This window comes from Oscarella lobularis, chromosome 10 (genome assembly GCF_947507565.1).
Source record: "Oscarella lobularis chromosome 10, ooOscLobu1.1, whole genome shotgun sequence".
In the NCBI taxonomy this organism is placed as follows: Eukaryota; Metazoa; Porifera; class Homoscleromorpha; order Homosclerophorida; family Oscarellidae; genus Oscarella; species Oscarella lobularis.
The window spans coordinates 556409-574876 of NC_089184.1; the positions used below are offsets into that span (position 1 = coordinate 556409).

At 48.7% G+C, this 18468-nt stretch overlaps 5 protein-coding genes across 6 annotated transcripts in view; 3 read left to right on the plus strand and 2 right to left on the minus strand.

Moving 5' to 3' along the window:
* The window catches only part of LOC136192059 (uncharacterized), a 55547-nt gene extending 54454 nt beyond the window's left edge, over nt 1–1093 (plus strand). The window contains exons 3-5 of the mRNA XM_065980552.1: nt 41–177; nt 232–317; nt 367–1093. Of these exons, the coding sequence (XP_065836624.1) occupies nt 41–177; nt 232–317; nt 367–972 (829 nt within the window). The 3' untranslated portion in view covers nt 973–1093. The remainder of the gene's footprint in view (nt 1–40; nt 178–231; nt 318–366) is intronic.
* Nucleotides 1094–1127: 34 nt separating this feature from the next.
* LOC136192063 (elongation factor-like GTPase 1) lies at nt 1128–5133 on the plus strand. The gene is given in 14 exon segments (XM_065980561.1): nt 1128–1271; nt 1330–1397; nt 1454–1534; nt 1536–1652; nt 1701–1772; nt 1829–1966; nt 2014–2067; nt 2119–2276; nt 2466–2669; nt 2725–2861; nt 2913–3035; nt 3113–3212; nt 3269–3354; nt 3405–5133. Coding segments are annotated over 14 exon segments (3144 nt in total). The 5' UTR covers nt 1128–1177; the 3' UTR covers nt 5117–5133.
* On the minus strand, nt 4983–7724 carry LOC136192066 (uncharacterized). The gene is made up of 2 exons (XM_065980563.1): nt 7621–7724; nt 4983–7563 (listed from the first exon to the last, which is right to left on the minus strand). Exons 1-2 carry the CDS (start codon nt 7696–7698, stop codon nt 5131–5133), a joined length of 2511 nt encoding a protein of 836 aa, XP_065836635.1. The 5' UTR covers nt 7699–7724; the 3' UTR covers nt 4983–5130.
* LOC136192065 (chloride channel protein C-like) lies at nt 5135–12061 on the plus strand. Its single transcript, XM_065980562.1, has 24 exons — nt 5135–8115; nt 8170–8358; nt 8427–8548; nt 8608–8641; nt 8694–8774; nt 8832–9007; nt 9058–9310; nt 9366–9449; nt 9506–9610; nt 9664–9753; nt 9809–9918; nt 9975–10105; nt 10166–10247; nt 10309–10398; nt 10452–10522; nt 10576–10682; nt 10733–10905; nt 10954–11017; nt 11067–11194; nt 11248–11353; nt 11408–11503; nt 11564–11652; nt 11703–11732; nt 11783–12061. The coding sequence occupies exons 1-24, from the start codon at nt 7975–7977 to the stop codon at nt 11925–11927; spliced, it is 2697 nt and encodes an 898-aa protein (XP_065836634.1). The 5' UTR covers nt 5135–7974; the 3' UTR covers nt 11928–12061.
* A 773-nt stretch (nt 12062–12834) lies between these two features.
* Nucleotides 12835–18435, minus strand: LOC136192062 (ATP-dependent translocase ABCB1-like). Of its 2 annotated transcripts, XM_065980559.1 has the most exons (24): nt 18394–18435; nt 18242–18344; nt 17918–18149; nt 17421–17863; nt 17181–17352; nt 17007–17131; nt 16830–16946; nt 16722–16776; nt 16557–16670; nt 16388–16504; nt 16212–16337; nt 15949–16152; nt 15717–15887; nt 15498–15659; nt 15404–15446; nt 15273–15352; nt 15017–15214; nt 14702–14965; nt 14199–14644; nt 13984–14140; nt 13728–13925; nt 13469–13675; nt 13272–13418; nt 12835–13209 (listed from the first exon to the last, which is right to left on the minus strand). In XM_065980559.1, the coding sequence occupies exons 2-24, from the start codon at nt 18292–18294 to the stop codon at nt 13006–13008; spliced, it is 4035 nt and encodes a 1344-aa protein (XP_065836631.1). In that variant the 5' UTR covers nt 18295–18344; nt 18394–18435; the 3' UTR covers nt 12835–13005. The 2 variants fall into 2 exon arrangements, with proteins under 2 accessions (XP_065836631.1, XP_065836632.1); XM_065980560.1 differs by lacking the exon at nt 18394–18435 and having other exon boundaries at nt 17918–18183; nt 18242–18323.
* Between the last annotated feature and the right edge of the window lie 33 nt (nt 18436–18468).

Here is an 18468-nt window from a genome sequence, read left to right on the forward strand (position 1 = left end):
CGAGATTATGTTTCATGTGAACTACTGTTAGTTTTTTTAGAACTGAAAGACGTCAAACGACGGTACGTAGCAGACGGCAAGTTCGCAGAAGTAGGCCTCCTAGTCAGTATTGGCAAGAAGCTCACTGGACTAACCCGGCATACGTCAGCCCAAGAGAGGCCCTAAAAATTGCCCCGGGTAAGCCTACAGAGGTTTTTTAGCACGATCATAATGTTAAGTTCTATTTTTCAGATGAACATGAACTTTACTACATGCACGACGACGAGGACATTATTGGACGGACTCATGTCACCCCTTGGCACGACACCGAATTTGACGTAAGTACTGAGCACATCATCTTTATCTGACTTTTATGAAATGAAATAGGGCACCGAGCAACGTTCACTGCCGCCGATGTACACTTCTCGAGATTACTTGGCAACTAATGCCGACGACCAAGAGGGATACGACGATGACTACTACTACGATTACTACTACGGAAAAGGCGCGCCCGGCGCGGTACCCGCAGCGGCTGCAGCGGGACGATCCAGCGGCACACAAAGCGGCGTTGCGTACAGAAAGACAGGGAAGGCCAGGTCCAGATACGAACGAGCTTGGGAAAGCGGCGCCGGTGAATGGGCCGAAATCGATCTTGAATCGAGTGGAGGAGGAGCAGAGTACGAAAGACGTTCCGACGCCGAACGCAGCTACGATAGGCGCTCTGGCGGCCGCAGAACTACAGCGATGCAAGAACAGCGCTCTGTGGCGGTTGGCGGGCCGGGCCGAGGCTATGCGATTGGACAGGGTCCCCAACGAGGCGGTGTCGTCGCCGTCGGACAAAGCGGCGAACAAAGGCAAAAAGTGGCGACAACAGAGCGACGACAAACTAGAAGGAAAAAGTATGGCTTGCCCCCAGAATTGGAGCAGGCTGTAGAAATGTGGAAAACAGGCGACGAACACCTGAGTGATCGTTATGAAGACACTGAATTCTAACTGTTTGGAGTGCTCCGTTTTATGAAATTTAAGTGATGTGATTTTTTGTGTATTGTACGTCTATATGAGTTTGTAATTGTTTTCATCATTTATGAAATTGATTTTTTGGGTTGATATCTTACCTGTGGTGTAAGGACGATCACGTGATCTGAGCAACGACCTTCGCGGAGGACACGAACCCGTGGTGTGGAGCCACTGGAGAGCGATGAGAGCATCAGGCGTCATCAAAAAGATTGACAGGTTGCAAAAAAGGGCAGAATACATTCGTAACATCTGCATTTTGGCCCACGTGGATCACGGTGGGGCCCCCAAACTCCTTTCTCCCACCAAAACGATTCGATATCGATGCTTGCCCAGGAAAGACGACGTTAGCGGACGCGCTCATAGCGAGCAATGGCATTATTTCACCGAGAATGGCAGGAAAAGTGAGCGATCATCGCACAGAACTCGCCAACAACTTTCGAATCGCTTTCTTCTCTAGCTTCGCTACATGGACAGTCGCGAAGACGAACAGGCGCGCGGCATCACAATGAAATCGAGTGCGATCGCGCTTTCGTTCGAAGACAGTGCGACAATTCACGTCCAACAAAGAAGTGGATTTCGAAAGTAGATTTTTAGATGGAAGCGAGTATCTCATAAATCTGATCGACTCGCCGGGACACGTAGACTTTTCCAGCGAAGTGCACTCGAAATAAAAAATCAGAACGAACTCTAGCGTTTTTTTCCAGGTTTCTACCGCCGTTCGACTTTGTGACGGAGCCGTCGTTGTCGTCGATGTGGTCGAAGGGGTTTGCCCCCAGGTATTTTATTTAGTAGTTAATTATTTATTTCGGGCTATAGACTTTTGTTTTTTTAGACGCATGCAGTTTTGCGTCAGGCGTGGCTTGAAAATATCAAGCCGTGTCTGGTTTTAAATAAAATCGATAGGCTGATACTAGAGCTGAAGTTGTCACCTCTCGAAGCTCATTATCATCTTATGCAAATACTGGAGCAGGTTAAATCAGACAATAAGTTATTGACATTTGTACTAATTAAATATAGGTCAATGCAATTACAGGCGCTCTATTTACAAGCTCGGTTTTGGAAGAAACAGCTGTTAGATTCAGAGGCATTTTGATTTGAATAGTAACTCTATTCTTTGTATAGCAAGGTGGTAAAGATACGAAGGCTGAAGCCGAAGTTGACGTCAATCAAGTCTATGACTGGAGTGCTGGCTTGGAGGAGAAGGACGACTCGTCTATCTATTTTTCTCCGGATCAAGGAAACGTTGTTTTTGCTAGTGCAATTGACGGATGGGGATTCAGGTATATCTCTAGAGGCATGTACTGTAGTATTCGCACTTTTGCTATGATGACCATTCAATAACGAGGGATTCAGCTACTCTTGATTTTCTGATAGTAAATCACAATCTGAGCAAAGCATATCATACCATACCCTTTATGCGCAGATCTATGTATTCACCTCCTTCTAACATTTCTCTCTCTATGTTCTAGCATTGGTCACTTTGCTTCTCTGTTTGCCACGAAGCTTGGCATCAATTTGGACGTGCTGAGAAAGACGCTCTGGGGCGATTATTATCTCCACTTGAAGTCGCGGCGAATTTTCAAAGGGGCTCAAGCCAAAGGGAAGAAACCACTCTTTGTCCAATTCATCTTAGAAAACGTGTGGGCCGTCTACGACGCAGTCATTCAATCTCGGTAGGGTCTCTCGCTTTTCTATCGTACGTATCAAGAAATGCTTTGTTCCTCGCAGAGATAAGGAAAAAATTGATAAGATTGTTCGTTCTATGAACCTTAAAATATCGGCTCGCGACGCTCGTCATAGCGACGCTCGAATTCATTTACAGGCCATCTGCTCTCAATGGCTTCCCCTGCCAAAAGCCGTTCTGTGTACGATGGACGTTTTGACTGCTACTTCATATCATCTCTTTCTTATTATAGCGATGGTGATTACGCATTTGCCGAATCCTCGCGACTTGGGACGAGATCGAATAGAGAAGTTGATGTGTAGCGGTCTTCAAACGTTGGATTCTTTTCCGGCGGAAACGCAGAAACTAGCTCAAGGTTAGACTAGAATTTTTTTTTGTTTTCGCCGCTTGGGCATCGAGTCGTCTATCAAAATAAACCGGGTTTTGTACTAGACTTTGAGAAATGCAGTCCAGACGATTCTTCTCCCGTCATTGTGTTTATTTCGAAGATGTTTGCCGTTGATAGAAAGAGCTTGCCACAGAATCGACCAACGTACTCGCAGGCACTCGCCTCATCGGAACTGAATTGTATGTGCGTTTTGTTCTCAGGGCTTTGACGCAAGACGACATAGATCGGAGAAGAGAAATTCTACGACAGAAAAAGAACGAAATGATAGCCGGGAAACAAGAGAAAGGTACAACCACACTGCTCAAATAGAATCAAGTGAATCAACGCGTGTCTTAGAAGAAGAAGTCGCTGAATCGATTGAAAGCGAAGAGGCAGATAAGGACGGGGACGTTTTCGTGGCCTTTGCGCGCGTCTTCAGCGGCACTCTTCGTCCCGGCCAAGAAATCTACGTCCTAGGCCCTCGACACAATCCAAGCCATTATGTCACCCAAGGAAACGACGACGATAAAAGAAAAGGAGCCGTCAAAGTTCGCATTGGCGACATCTACGTCCTAATGGGTCGCGAAGTCGAGTCAATCGATACCGTATCAGCCGGAAACGTGGCGGGAATCGGCGGCCTCGAAAGCCACGTTCTCAAATCGGCGACAATTTCGTCGACCCTTTATTGTCCCCCATTTCGTGCCGTCCAATTCGACGTGGCTCCCATAGTCCGCGTCGCCGTCGAACCCGTGCATCCGAGCGACATGAGCGCGCTCGTCGAAGGACTCAAACTTCTCAACCAAGCCGATTCGTGCGTCGAAATCGTCGTCCAAGAAACGGGCGAACACGTGCTCGTAACGGCCGGCGAGGTCCATCTCCAACGCTGTCTCGACGATCTGCGTTCTCATTTTGCCGCCGGCGTCGCTATCGACGTATCCGAACCGATCGTTCCGTTTCGCGAGACGATCGTGCCGCCGCCGACCGTCGATCGAGTGAACGAGGAAATCGGGAAAGACGGTCAAGCCTTTCATTTCAGTCGACTCAAGCTCGCCTATAACGGGCTCGTCGAAGCCGATTTGCCGTCGAGCGACAACGTAACCGAGACGACGGCAAACGGCGTTTATCGTCTTCGCGTTCGCGCCGTTTCCTTACCGGACGACGTCACTCGATTACTCGCGCGTAACGGCGAGTTATTGAAGAGCGCGACGGCGACGGCGCCGTCGAACGTCGATACGATGTTGCGCGAATTTCGTCGCGAGTTGGACGAAGCGTTTCGCGCTGCCGGTCCGCCTTGGAGCGACGGCGACGCGGTCGATCGAATTTGGTCGCTCGGTCCGCGTCGAACGGGCCCAAACGTTCTTCTAAACGCGATCGCCGATTACAGTCGTCCTTCCGTCTGGCAACGAGACGGAGATGACGTTTTGCGCGAATTCGATCACGCTATTGTGAGCGGTTTCCAGCTCGCAACGCTGGCCGGTCCGCTTTGCGACGAACCTCTCATGGGTGTCGCCTTTATCGTCGACGCATGGGAAAAGACGGGAGAGAACGCTACTGATGCGGATTCTTTTGGCCCTTTGTCTGGTCAGCTGATATCGGCTATGAAAGAGACCTGTCGTCGCGCTTTTCTCGCTCAGCCTACGCGACTCATGATGGCTATGTACTCGTGTCAAATCCAGGCGACCGCCGACGTTCTCGGTCGACTCTACGCTGTATTGGGTCGACGAGGCGGTCGCGTTTTATCGGAAGAAATGAAAGAAGGATCGTCGATTTTCGTCATCGATTCCGTTCTGCCGGTGGCGGAGAGTTTCGGTTTCGCCGAAGAGGTTCGAAAGAGAACGAGCGGACTAGCGAGTCCTCAACTCGTCTTCGATCACTGGGCCGTGCTCGACGAGGATCCCTATTGGGTTCCGACGACCGAGGAAGAACTCGTGCATTTCGGCGAAAAAGCCGACTATGACAATCGAGCGAGAAAATACATGGACGCCGTACGACGTCGCAAGGGTCTCTACATCGAAGAAAAAACAGTCGAACACGCGGAAAAACAACGCACCCTATCGAAGAACAAATAAAACTTCTACATTCGTCAGTCGTCTTCGTTTCGCCGTCGCCGTTTACTTTCACTTTGTTCTCGTTCTCGTTCCAACGACTTCGACGCTTCGTCGATGAGCTGCTCCGTTCGGCGTATCCGCGAATGATTTTCGCCGTAGTGGGAAACTTGGATTTCGCGAGCTCGACGAAGAAGCTCGAGTCCGCTTCGGCTGTCGCCGTTGCGATGTCGTGCGAGACCGAGACATTCGAAAGCGAAGGCCATTTCGTAGTGATTCTCGCCCAACGCCTCTTTGCGATTCTCGACGGCCTCGACGGCTTTTTCCAAAGCCGTTCGCTCGTTCGCTTCGCCACCGATCGCCAACAACGTATTCCCAAGATTGACGAGAAGTATGGCGTAATCGTTTTTATCGGCGTGCTGTCGCGTTTCGCTTTCATAGGATTTGAGAGCGGAGGACAAAACGTCGCACGATTTCTCCAAATCGTCGTTCTTGTAATACGCGCGACCCAACGTCGTCTTCGCCTTCAGGACCAGATCGTGCGAGTCGCCCAAATGCTCGACTCGTATATGAAGTGCCTTTTCCAACGCATCGATCGCCTTCGACGGGTCGTCGATCGTCGGATCCAAATGATATCGTCCGAGATGAATCAACGAAGTGGCGTAAGTCGGATGCATTTCTCCCACTACGTTCTTCTTCATTTCCAGAGCGCGATCGATATAAGCCTTCGCTCGATTCATGTCTCCGATGTCGTGATAGGCTCGAGAGAGATCGGTGAGCGTCGCTCCCATGGCCATGTTTCCCTCGCGCGGAAACGTTTCGGTTTGAAGTCGCAACGCCTCCTCCAATAATTCCACTGCTTTCTCATATTTCGACATGTCTTCGTAGACGCGCGCCAAGCTGCAGAGAACGCGAGCAATTCGTCGTTTCGATTTGCTTCGGTCTCGGCAAATTTCGAGACACTGAGTTAGAAGAGAAACGGCGCGTTCTTTCTCGCCAATATCAGCCAAAGCGCATCCCAACGAAAGAAGAACAGCATCCAAACGATCTTCCCCACCACCAGAAACGTCATTAACCTTGGCAAACGCATCTTCTAATATCTCGCAGCGAATCCTATGCTCGCCCAACAGATCGTAAATATCGGCGCGATTCTGCAGGGCATCGACAACGACGACGTTGTCCATAGCAACCTTTTCAGGAGTCGAGAGAACTTTCTCCAAATGAGCCAAGTAGGCGCGACGAAGCATATAGCGCTCGTGAACGTCGTCGCTATCGTCGCCGACCGAGTACGACTCGTTTAGGACGCTCATCACCAATTGGACGTGAGCGTGGGCCATGGGACGCTCCGGCATCAACCAGCTCATAACGGACGCCGCAAAAACGCTGTGCGTGACCTGATGCACTTCGACCATTTCAACGCGTTTCACGTAGGCTCGCGTCACGATCAATAGCGAGCATTTCTTCACGATCGGTTTCGCCGCCGCCGCTCCCGACGTCGCGTCGTCTCTCTGACAATACTTGATTATGGAATCGAGAGGAAGAGCTTGATTGGCGCACGAGCCGAAAAAAATGAAAGCTGATCGAAGAATCGCTTTCGACATTGCCATTCGATTCGCCGCCATGGTGACGGCGACGCGCATCGTGCGCGGATACGTGCGATTGTGCTCGACCGACGCGTCGTCGCACAAGTCGCGCAGGCCGGCGTCGAGCTCGTCGACGTAATTGGACCACGTGAACGCGTTGCCGGCGTCCATTTCGTTTGTGACCCGGACGTAGACGCCGGCACTCGACAACGGAAGCGGAAGGAACTCCAGTCGCTTAGCAACGTCCAAAGCGCCGTCGCGATCTTCTATGCCGGATAGATTCGTCAAGAGACGAATGGAATCGTTCGGGGTCATTCCTTTTGTGAGACTCATTTCTGCCACGTGGTCGGACGAGCCGAGAATTCCTCGCTCTTGACTCGTCACGAGAACGGCGCCCGTGCCCCAGTTCGGCGTGCCCGGCTGCGGCCAATAGGCCCACCACTTGTCTCTCACTTCGTTGCACAAATTATCGACGATGAGAAACCAATGTCTAGCCGCGCGAAGTTTTCCGCGCACCGCCGGTAGAAGAATCTCGAGTCGTTTTCTTGGATTTTCGACGTGTTCCAGGCGTTTGACGACGGCGTCGCAGCCCAGTTCGAGTGCAATGGTCGTCATTGATTTGTCGAACGTGTCGAGATTTTCCGCTATGAGCGTGAGCACGACCGCGCTGCCCTGCGCTTCGAGCGCTTCCTCGCCGTACGTTTCGCCGTACTGGCGAGCTAGCTGGCTCTTTCCGTATCCAGGAGACCCGGTTATAGCGAGACCGATGACGCCGCCGTGCAAATGTCTTTGACGCAGAGCACTGAACTTCTCTTTTATCCAACCAAGTTCGGTTTCTCGTGTTTGGATCAGGTGACTGGGAGAAGGCGGCAACATCAAAATACTGGCCTATGGAAAGTTTTCCGCTATATACAGTATATCTTATTACGAACTGCGTCTACTTACAGGGGGACGAGGATCCTCCTTCAGATAATAAGGCCCTCTAATTTCCTCTCCTCTCTCTTCTCCTAACCACACCCACATGAAATAGTTTCATTGCAGTCTGTCTTTGTACCTCTAATGTATCGGGCTAACGCAATGAAAGGTCGCGATTGCTCGTATTTTGCTTTTCGAAGCATTTCCAAAAGTTGCGCGATCGTTACTCGGCGTTCGTGGAGCGCCATCAGGAGTTCGACAGTCGGACTCCCCGTCTTTGTGAGCTTCGCCAATGACATGGTGAACTCAGCCTCTTTCGATGAAAACTGAGCGGGCGCCGGAGCAACAGCCACCAATTTGCGCCAAGAGTCGTCCTGATCAAAAATGAGAGCAAGATTTCTGCACAAATTGAAGGGAATCAATCCAACTGGACGGTTGGAACGATCCAAACCGTTGGCGAACATATTCACTTCCGTTGTAACGCGCGCTGGCGTGATGGCACTTACCGAAGAGGAAGAGTCGAAGGCAAAACGCTCTGTTTTCGTTTCATTTTATCAGTCTCGTTAGCTATTTCTGCAGACTTCGAGTCTCAGACGGCGTCTCACGCTGGTCGAAGGGCCGAAAAACGAGCCGACAACGGCGTTTTTTCAACGCGGTCGAGAATTGGAGAGCGTCTACGACAATCATCGCTACACAGACGAAGAACGACACGCTCTGGCGGAGTTCGACAGCTTGGACTATCTTCCGCCGCACAGTCAGGTGTATAAAGTAAGAAAATGACCTCGCATGTCAACACATGAATAGTCAATACCGGTACCGTAATTGCATTTAAATAGGAATGGCTTCGAAAGCAGCCAAGACGTTTGGACTGGGATCGATGGATTATGATGGGTCTGATAGGATTTTCGGTCGGTTTCGTGGGATTTCTGCTTCATCAGTGCATCGACGTCTTATCAGAGTAGATGACTCGAGAGCCTCTTGTTTTTTTGACTCGTAAATTTCTCTTTGTCTCTGTAGCGTCAAATTTGACAAGGCTGACGATTTCGTTCAGGTAACGTATATTGGACCTATAGTAAGAGCTAATTTACATAATTTGTTATTAGGATTCAGAATTTTTCTATGCTTGGGGTTGGCTTGTCCTCTGGGGAATTGGGCTAGTTCTCTTCGGCTCAGCAATTGTTGTCGTACGTTGGAGGGGGGAATATCTCATTGAATAACAGCCAATGTCATTTACGTATTAGCTTTTGAGGCCTTCCGCAGCCGCGTCAGGCCTCCCAGAACTCATTGGATTCCTCAACGGGACAATAATTCGAAGAATATTCAGCGTGAAGACGTTCATCGTGAAATTCTTCTCGTGCATGGCAGCCGTAGCATCGGGACTGCCCGTCGGACCCGAAGGCCCCATGATCCACATGGGGTATGAAAGCGAGAGAAAACCAATTCGTTTGTCAATGATTCTTTTTGCAGATCTCTTATTGGTGCCGGGCTGAGTCAAATGCGATCTTCCACTCTTCGCTTCAGTTTGCCGCTGTTCAACCGATTTCGAAATTCTGAGGATCGTCGGAATTTCATCTCGGCCGGCGCCGGTGCGGGCATTGCGTCCGCCTTTGGCGCTCCCGTCGGAGGAATGCTCTTCTCCATGGAGGAAGTGTCGTCGTTTTGGAATCAGAAACTGACGTGGCAGATCTTCTTTTGCTGCATGATCTCGACGTTCACTACCGTAATGAAGAATTTTACTAATCGGTTTGAAGTTCTTTATTTAATTTCCTTCTCAGGATTTGTTCAATTCTGCTTTCATTGGCTGGAAATATGACGGTCCTTTTGGTCTCTTTAAGACGGACAGATACATTCTTTTTCGGGTGAGATCACTACCAATATCGCCCAAATAATGTAGACTAATGATTGATTAATTAAGGTTGAACAAGGCATTGCTCTTCATCTTCTCGTTTTTATTCCTACAATTATTATCGGTGTGATTGGTGGCATACTAGGCAGTCTCTTCACTTTTATGAATGTTAAGGTAATAAGGTCCTTATAGAAATAAAAGCACTGTAGACGTCGTTGGCTATATAGATTGCTCGCTGGAGACGTTCCTTGCTAAAAAAGGTCGAGTCGCCCTGTGGTAAAGCCACACTGAAAATGATCGAACCCGTCATAATTATAGTCGGTTGAGAAATAAAGCTGAAACAGCGCTATGACGAGAGCCAATACCGTTTAGGTACTCATGGTGACAGTGACCGTTTTTCTTCCACAAGCGTTTTCCTGTACTAAATTCGAGTGCAACTATAACTGCACTCAAGTTCAGTGCTCCGTACCCAAGAACTTGAGGCAAGAGGATTGTGATGTGATCTAAACGGGCGGTTTTTTTTATTGATTTTATATAGTCCTCGTTGCTTGAACAGCCCTTCGACGACTCCATTGCACACGGAATCGAATGTTTACTACTACACGTGTCCAAAGGGGATTTTTTTCAACGTTAACGGATCGATCGTATCAAACGGATCATTTAGTGAAGGTATTAAATAATAAATATTGTGTTTAACAATTTGGATTTTTAATTTTCTATCACGTGCAGTTGCGACTCTGCTGTTTGTAACAGGAGAAGAGGCAATCAAACATCTTTTCTCTCGACAGACTCAACTAGAATTTGGAGCAGCGTAAGTGATCTATTTCTTTCTTACGCTTATACAATAGAAAATATTTTGGAATGCTTCGCAGATCATTAATCACGGTATTGATTATATATTTTATCCTATCCTGTTGGACGGCCGGCACTTTTATATCAAGCGGTCTCGTCGTCCCTATGCTGTAAGTCCATGGAATGACACTAATACCCCCCGGTTCTAAAAGTCTTGTGATAGTTTCATAGGAGCATTGTACGGTAGATTGGTAGGCGTAGCAATGGTAGCGATGTTTGGAGTCTTCTCCAAAGGTAAATTCTTGACAACTTTTATTGGCCTAAGCCTACATTATCGTCTCTATCAGAGACTCTTCTTTGGGCTTGGATAGACCCTGGAGCTTTTGCTCTGATTGGGGCGGCGAGTTTCTTTGGAGGTGTCTCTCGATTGACGGTATCATTAACCGTCATAATGGTACGTTTTGTTCGATTAGATTTTCCGAACCTCACCGATTGTTTTTTCAGTTGGAAATCACAAACGACGTTCAATTTCTTCTTCCAATCATGGTTGCCATCATGGTTGCCAAGTGGACGGGTGATTTCATCACTCATCCCATCTACCACGCTCTCCTTGAAATGAAGTGCATACCATTTCTCGACGCCGAACCTGTCATCATACGCGCCGACAAGAAGACGACGTAGAAACTGCACACAACAGCCACAATCGTAGCTATTTGTCATTTTAGGTCGACTGGCGTCGTCAATTTGGAACTTCATTGCGCCAGTGATGCCATGACAAAAGCCGTCAAGGTAAGATGAGCAGCCGAGATCAATCTAGCAGCTATAAACATTTTTTCAGGTTTTACCTGTGCGCATTAGCGTTTACCAGTTGGCTAACACGCTGATGTCGACGACCCACGGGGGCTATCCCGTTATTGAGCGAGCCAAGGACACTGATGTAGAAGTGTTTGGAGGAATTATATCGAGGTAGTGTACGCATTTAGTTGCGTGTTTCAGATGTCAACGTTTTTTTATTGCAGGGACCATCTTCTCTTTCTCCTCTTGAATGCATCTGAGCTGATGAAAACGAAGTCTAATCTTGATGAAGAACTTCAGACTGCCGAATTACCTATTGATATGAAACAGGTTCTTTATCATCCAGCGTTCATTGATCCCTATAGTCAATTTCTTTTGTCCTAGTTGGTTTTTAGTCAGGCTCATCCCATTCAAGTTTCGAAGGCTCTGATGGAAACTTATGCTACAGACGAACAATACAAGAACCTGTATTTCGATCTGGTAAGTCAGTGATAATTATGGCACAGGAGTGGAAACCGGCTGTTTTTCTTTTATGTCAAGTCGCCTTTTATTAATCGATCCAATCCGACTGTTTCGACAACGTTTTCTCTTCACAGAACCTATATTCTGTTTCGCACCTTGGGTCTCAGGTAAATGAATAATACAGCATGCATGATTAATAAGTAATCCGATTATTTAGACACTTGGTGGTATTGGACGAATGCAACAGGTATTTTCTTCTCCTCAATAGTACTACTAGCTTTGAGTGTCCCCGTGTAGAGTGGCTGGAATTCTTACGCGAAAAGACCTGATGGGATTCGCCCTGGAAGAAAGGCTCGTTGATGTGGCGTCTCCGGAAAATGAAGGCGCTGATTCAAACGCAGAGCCAACGCCAGTAGAATTGCAACAAGTTGCCATCAATTAGCAGCCACTGGCACATGCAGCTTGACTGCTTGAGGTACGTGGCTGTTGCGTCAATTAATTAAATAACTAAACCTCAATTTTCTCTCTGTCTTTTCTACTCTTTTTCACGTAAGAAATATTATGCGATGTGGTGTCCTCACGCCGCCCCGTCAAGTTCGTCACGTGACGAAGAATACACATCGCTCTCTCGCTCGTGTGCGGGGCGTTTTCGTCGAGAAGCGCCGAGCAAGACGTTTGTTTGGCGTCAATCTGTAGCATGGTTTAGCTGCGAAGCGCTCAAGACCTCGGCGTTGGCAATCGACTTCGCGATCTCGATAACTAAAGGTAAAAAACGGCCAGTAGTCGCACCCCGCGGCAATAGATGTTCCAAATGGCCTGTCTAAAAACAATTCCAGGTGGAAGGGAGATCGCTAGGGCTCCTTTTCAGAGGTGGGGTCCTCATGACGTCACGTGCCATCCATTGCAGGTGAACAAACGTCCTCGTATTCCAGTTGGACACTCAATTGACTCAAAGTACTTCATCCTAAAGAAAAGGCGTTTGGTTTTTTTTCTGTTGCAGTTTTCTCGTAAAGTAATGGGACATACTGACGAGGCAGATGAAGAGCTTTCCGATGTCGCCATTCACCTCCGGGCCCCGAGGTGACTAAATAAAACCGGCCCAACTCGAGCCAGAGAGGTTAAACGCGGCGAAAACGCAGGGGATTCAATCCCCTACTCCAGTGGCATGAGTGATAAACTGCCACCCCACTTGGGCAAGACGCGGTGGGTTACAATCGCGGTCCACCTGTGCCTTGGTATATAAAGGCACCCCCGGGACAGATGGGTCACTGTCTCCCCGAAAGAGGGCCTGGGTGAAGGGCCCTTCACCTGAAGACGCCGGGAGGACGTTCGTTTTCTTTTTGGGCTACTTCCGGGTTACTTCCGGGTTTAATATTTATATTTATGGTATGAATTACAGCATTGCACCCGGCGGTCCAGGTGACGTACCAACAAAACGATAAGGACAAATGACTCATGCACAAGCGAAAATAGCACCTCAATGATTGCACATGACATGAAATTCCAACAACAACGCTTACCTAAGAAACGTTGTGAATTTGCGCCACATTGAGTTTGTAATAGGCGCCCTTCTTCTGCATCAGATCGGCGTGCGTTCCCCGTTCGACGATGCGGCCATTTTCTATCACGACGATTTTATTTGCTCCTTGAATCGTCGACAAGCGATGAGCAATCACAATGCTCGTGCGGCCTTCACGCGCCCGATCCAACGCCTCTTGAACGATCTGCAAAAGAGAAAATCCCGGAAAATTTAATATTCAATAAGAGAAACGCGTTTCAAGATAACCTTTTCGCTTTCTGTGTCGAGAGCCGACGTCGCCTCGTCGAGTAAAAGAACCCTCGGATTTCTCACGAGAGCTCGTGCAATGGCTATTCTCTGTTTCTGACCGCCAGATAGTTGCGTACCCTTGTCGCCTGCTCCTGTATCGTATCCCTAGAAAAATATGAAGTGACCATGGCAAAGTACGCTGGGGGGTCTCTGACTTTTGGAAGGCTTTCGATAAATTCATGAATGTTTGCATTTTTTGCCGCCGTCTCAATCTCCTCAGACGAAACGTCGCGAAAATTGTCTCCGTACGCGATATTGTCTCGAATGCTACAGTCGAAGAGAATGGGTTCTTGACTGACGAGACCCAAATGACGACGAAAATGCTTCAAATTCCATTCACGAATGTCCTTGCCATCAGCAAACTGAAGACCATGGTATATATAGACTTCCTAACATAGAGAAGATTTAGCATACCACAGCTCCTTCCTTTGGATCGTAGAATCTCTCTAGAAGTTGAACACACGTGCTTTTTCCACAACCGCTCGCTCCAACTAAGGCCACCGTTTCTCCTGGTTTCACCGTCAAACTCAAATCTTCTAAAACGGGCGCGTCCGGTCGAGTTGGATAACAAAATTTGACGTTTTCGAAGCTAATATCACCGCTGAAGTCGTCCTACAAAAATTTTAATCAACGGTCACCGCTTTCAGATTGAATTGCATATATAATATACCCGCTTTTCTCCTTGGCACGATGAACTGTCGATTGACGGCACCAGGTCAATCGTTCGAAAAACTCGCTTCGTCGCCACGCGCGACTTGGAATAATCGGGCGCCAAAGAAATCGCCTCTCCCATGGAAAAGGCTCCAAAGATAATTGCGCCAAAAACACTAATAAACCAGAGAACGTACAGGTAAACTACCATCACACACTGATATCATCTCTTACATAAAGACGGCCTCGTAATCGTAACCTTGGTGAGCAACTTGCCACGCGCCGAAACGAAATGCTGCAGCGTAGGCAAAAAACAGAAAGCCCTGGGAAAAGCCAAAAGCGAGGCCTTGAACGTGCGCCTTGCGAATTGCTGATTTGTAGGGCGGCTCGAGGCATTCGTGATACTTTCGAATGAAGACGTCTTCCCTCGTCAGCTGCGCAACCGTTTGAATGTTGTCGATACTTTCGACGACCACTTGACCGGCGTTCTCCATCTGAGCGGCGTTCGAGTGCGCGTGACCGGCAAGTGCTTTCGTCTGAAAGATGCCGGATATGACGAGAAACGGTATGACGGCAAGTGTGACAAGCGTCATTTGCCAATTGTAGACGAAAGAGATGGTGACACCGGCAAGAAGAGTGGCAATCATTTGAACGATCGTACCAATGCGCGTCCCAAAGCCCTAAAAAAAAAATTCACCTCTTTTCAATTCTTTACAGTTGCTCTTTTCGATGCTTACGGCTTTGACTTCGGCGGCGTCGCGAGCGAGTCGGGTCGTGAGAACGCCCGTCGAGTGATGCCGATCGTCGAAGTAGGCGATCTCTTGACGCAGCGTCGCGCGGAACATGAGACCTCGTAGACGCGTCGTCAACGCTTCGCCGGCATACCCGTAGAAGAAAGACTTGCAAAATTCGAATATTCCCGAGCCGACGCCGATGTAGATGAAGACGGGCGCCCAAATGACGACTTGACGTTGCATCTCTTCGCAGTCTTCACTAAACACCTATATAAGGTCAATTGAAATCTTGATCGTATCAAAAGATTTCGCGCTCACTCTCATCATTCGGGCGAAGATGACGGCAAATGCGGGCATCACGGCTCCGGCGCCCACTGCGCCGATCGTTCCCATTAGAAGGTGAAACCATTCCGGCGAGCTCAGTCTGGCGATACGGACTAGCGACGGTGGCGGAGTATCCTCCACGTTTTCGGTATCCTCTTCCTCTTCCGTCTCTTTCTTATCTGAAGTACCCTCCTGCAAAAGGGGTAGTTTCACTCAAAGAATAGAGTAGACTTTTGCCTTTGATTCTTACCGCTTTTGAGTCTTGGCGACCCGCTGACTTTTTTGATACTTGACGCTGTACAGAGTGTTGACAAGTCACACTTTGAATCTCTACAAAAAAATGACGTGTAGTGTCTAAAATAACTAAGCAACCGGACTTGCCTTTCTTAGTTTCGGTCTCGTCAGGCCCGCCACCGACAACACTCTATAAGAATCAATTTACGAAGTGACCATAACTTAGGCTAGATTGTCTAACCTGATTCATGACTAGATCGTGATAGACGTCCCCTCGTTTCATCAATTCGTCGTGACTTCCTTGCTCCACAATTCGCCCCGAAACGATCGCCGTGATACAGTCAGCGTTCTTTACAGTGGACAGTCGATGAGCAATCACGACAGTAGTTCGACCTTCTCTAGCCTAAAACATAGCCCAAGTCCCGGGGTGAAAACCCGGTCGAGCGTTGACTTATTATACCTTATCAAGAGCGTCCTGAACCGACTTCTCGCTCTGAGTGTCCAACGCCGACGTGGCTTCGTCCAGGAGAAGTATCTTGGGATTTCGTACCAAGGCTCGTGCAATGGCAACGCGCTGTTTTTGCCCGCCGGACAATTGGGCTCCACTCTCCCCAACCAACGTATTGTATTGCTAGAAAAACGGCGCACTGTAGAGGAAATTCGTGCGCCGCCGCCGCGCGGGGGGGACTCACTTCAGGCAATTTCGTGATAAAGTCGTGAGCATTCGCCGCGACGGCTGCGGCGCGAATTTCGTCGTCGGTGACCCCTTCGCGACCGTAGCGTATATTTTCGGCAATCGTGGTCGCAAACAGAACGGGCTCTTGACTCACAACGCCTATGTGCTGCCTCAGCCAACGGACATTCAATCGACGAACGTCGTGACCATCAAGTAGGACCTTCACGAGGAAAAAGTCATGATTTTAGTCGACTGCCCGTTCCAATCCTCACATCTTACCGTGCCGTTTGCGGGATCGAAGAATCTTTGAATGAGCTGAACGATTGTACTTTTTCCGCATCCGCTCGGACCCACAAGAGCCATGGTACGTCCACTGGTGATTTTCAAGTCGATACCGTGAAGCACCTAGGAATTATATCAAACGGACTCTCCTCTCTCTTTCCCATTTGTCTCACCTCGACGTCTGGTCTAGAAGGATAAGAAAAGTCAACGTTTTGAAATTCGACGTTGCCCTTCACCGTCTCCTCGCTCGGCTTATCGCCTTCGTCAGACAGAGGATCAATCAACGATTGCTACGCGAGGAGAGAAAAGGTTCAAACTGAGCCTATCAATTTACACTCCTACCCTGTCTTCGATTTCAAACACTCGAACAGCAGCCCCTCGCGCCGTACTCACTGCCTCCCAGTTGGGACCGGCGTAGCCGAGAGAAAAGGCTCCAAATAACACCGCAAATATCGCCTGGTCAGACTACATGAAGAAACGCGACAGATATTCCGGTTTGGGTCTCACTGTCAAAACGTTGCCTCCCGTGGTCAATTCTTCATATACAAGAAATCCGGCGAACCTTCAACAACAACATTCTCAGTTTTAAACAGTTTTCTCTTTTGGCTGACGTACCAAAATGCGAATCCAAATGCCGCAAAAATGATAATGTATAATGAAAAGACGGCCAGGCCTCTACTCAGCGCTTTCTTGTTTCCCAGACGACGAGCGTTTTCAATTTCGGTTTGGTATCTAAAATAATAGTACGCGTAATAGGAACAGCGTTTCTCCCCCCTGCATGAATTATTTGACCTGCTCATTTCCTTCTCCTCTCCGCTAAACGCGACGACAGTTCGAATGCAAGAAATTACCTCTTCGGCTACGCTTCCCGCTGTGGCGTAGGCGTTCTGTTCTTTATTCGTGAAAGAGGTGATAAGCTGAAAAAGAGACCCGTTCAATATAAATTCAAAAGTGTTTTTCAATCACTTTCGCTTCAATCACTCCCAAAATTGCAAGTATGGGAGTTAGTCCCAAGATGAAAAGAGAGAGACGCCACTCAGCAACAAAACCGATAATAAGTCCGCCGAGAAACACGGTAATCCACATGACAAACGAACCAATCTTGTCTCCAATACCTCGACTAACTTTGTCGAGATCACTAAAAAAGAAAAAGAAAAATAAGCGAATTCTCGGAGCCGGGAGGTGAAAAAAACAACGTGCTCTCACTCAGCCAATCGCGTGGCGAGCTGCCCTGTATCGTTCGTCTGGAACCACGCCATCTCCTGTCGCATGATCGCGCGAAATAGGGCTTCGCGCATGCGACGCGTCTGTCGTTCGGCGGCGATGAGAAGAGCGGCGACGTAGGCGTACGAGGCGGCGAACGAGCCGAAGCCGATCAGCGCGAAGCGCAAGGCGACTGTCGCCAGTCGATCTTCGAATAAGTCCGTGTCGAGAAGCGATCCGTCGCACGACGTGTTCACGCGATTCGACAAACACGTGGACGTGTTTGTAGATTCGGTCGTCGCGTTGCTGAAGCTCGCAAAGCAGATGAAGCCGTCGAGGAGTTGGCCGAAGACGAGCGATACGCCCGGGATTGCCATTCCGGCTGCGAGTGCCGTTACGACGCCGATGACGAGTAGGAGAAAATCGATGCCGTCCGCGTAGCGAAACTAGGTACAGTATCATTTATGATCTACGTGTACGCACATGTTTTTTATGCGTACTAGTTGGAGAAAGGAGACTTTGGGCTCTTCCTTTTTCGTACTTTCGTCGCTTTTCGAATTCCGTTGCATTTCAGGCCACTTGCTTCGGAACGTAGAATCGATTGCCTCATCATAGGACTGTTGGTCGAGCTCTGGGTCCGAAGCCATGGCTAAGTTTTGATGAAGGTAGAGTATATCCCTGCCTGGTGATGTAGTATAGCACGTGACACGTGACGCGTGATCTGTACAAACACTGCAAGGGCACTCTTATATCTCTGGCAAGGGGGCTGCAAGGGCGGGTTGTTGTGACTAGTTCCTTGGCAGAATTTTTAGCTGAAATTTTACCTTTCCTCGTGGGTCTGCAAGCAGGGCGAGTGAGCGCAATTGGGGCGATACATCCAGGATGTATCACAGTGTCGGTGCCTCTGCTCCACCCCCGCAACGAACCCTGCTTTTTATCAGCTTTTATGACCTGTAATAACGCCAAAAACGGTCACCTGCCAAAACGATTCATTTTTGGCATTGAATCTTTGGAAATTTTGTGGCCGCCGAAAGGTCAATGGCATTCATTG

What these genes read in the sequence shown, in the direction of transcription:
- LOC136192066 (XM_065980563.1), bottom strand. Translation starts at nt 7,698, where the DNA reads ATGTGGGTGTGGTTAGGAGAAGAGAGAGGAGAGGAAATTAGAGGGCCT. An exon ending in AGGAGGATCCTCGTCCCCCT is followed by an intron (nt 7,564 to 7,620) that starts GTAAGTAGACGC and finishes AACTTTCCATAG; the next exon opens with GCCAGTATTTTGATGTTGCC.
- LOC136192065 (XM_065980562.1), top strand. Translation starts at nt 7,975, where the DNA reads ATGAGAGCAAGATTTCTGCACAAATTGAAGGGAATCAATCCAACTGGA. An exon ending in CGCACAGTCAGGTGTATAAA is followed by an intron (nt 8,359 to 8,426) that starts GTAAGAAAATGA and finishes GCATTTAAATAG; the next exon opens with GAATGGCTTCGAAAGCAGCC. An exon ending in GGTCTCGTCGTCCCTATGCT is followed by an intron (nt 10,399 to 10,451) that starts GTAAGTCCATGG and finishes GTCTTGTGATAG; the next exon opens with TTTCATAGGAGCATTGTACG.
- LOC136192062 (XM_065980559.1), bottom strand. Translation starts at nt 18,294, where the DNA reads ATGTATCGCCCCAATTGCGCTCACTCGCCCTGCTTGCAGACCCACGAG. An exon ending in TCTTCGCCCGAATGATGAGA is followed by an intron (nt 14,966 to 15,016) that starts GTGAGCGCGAAA and finishes GACCTTATATAG; the next exon opens with GTGTTTAGTGAAGACTGCGA. An exon ending in CGTGCCAAGGAGAAAAGCGG is followed by an intron (nt 13,926 to 13,983) that starts GTATATTATATA and finishes AAATTTTTGTAG; the next exon opens with GACGACTTCAGCGGTGATAT.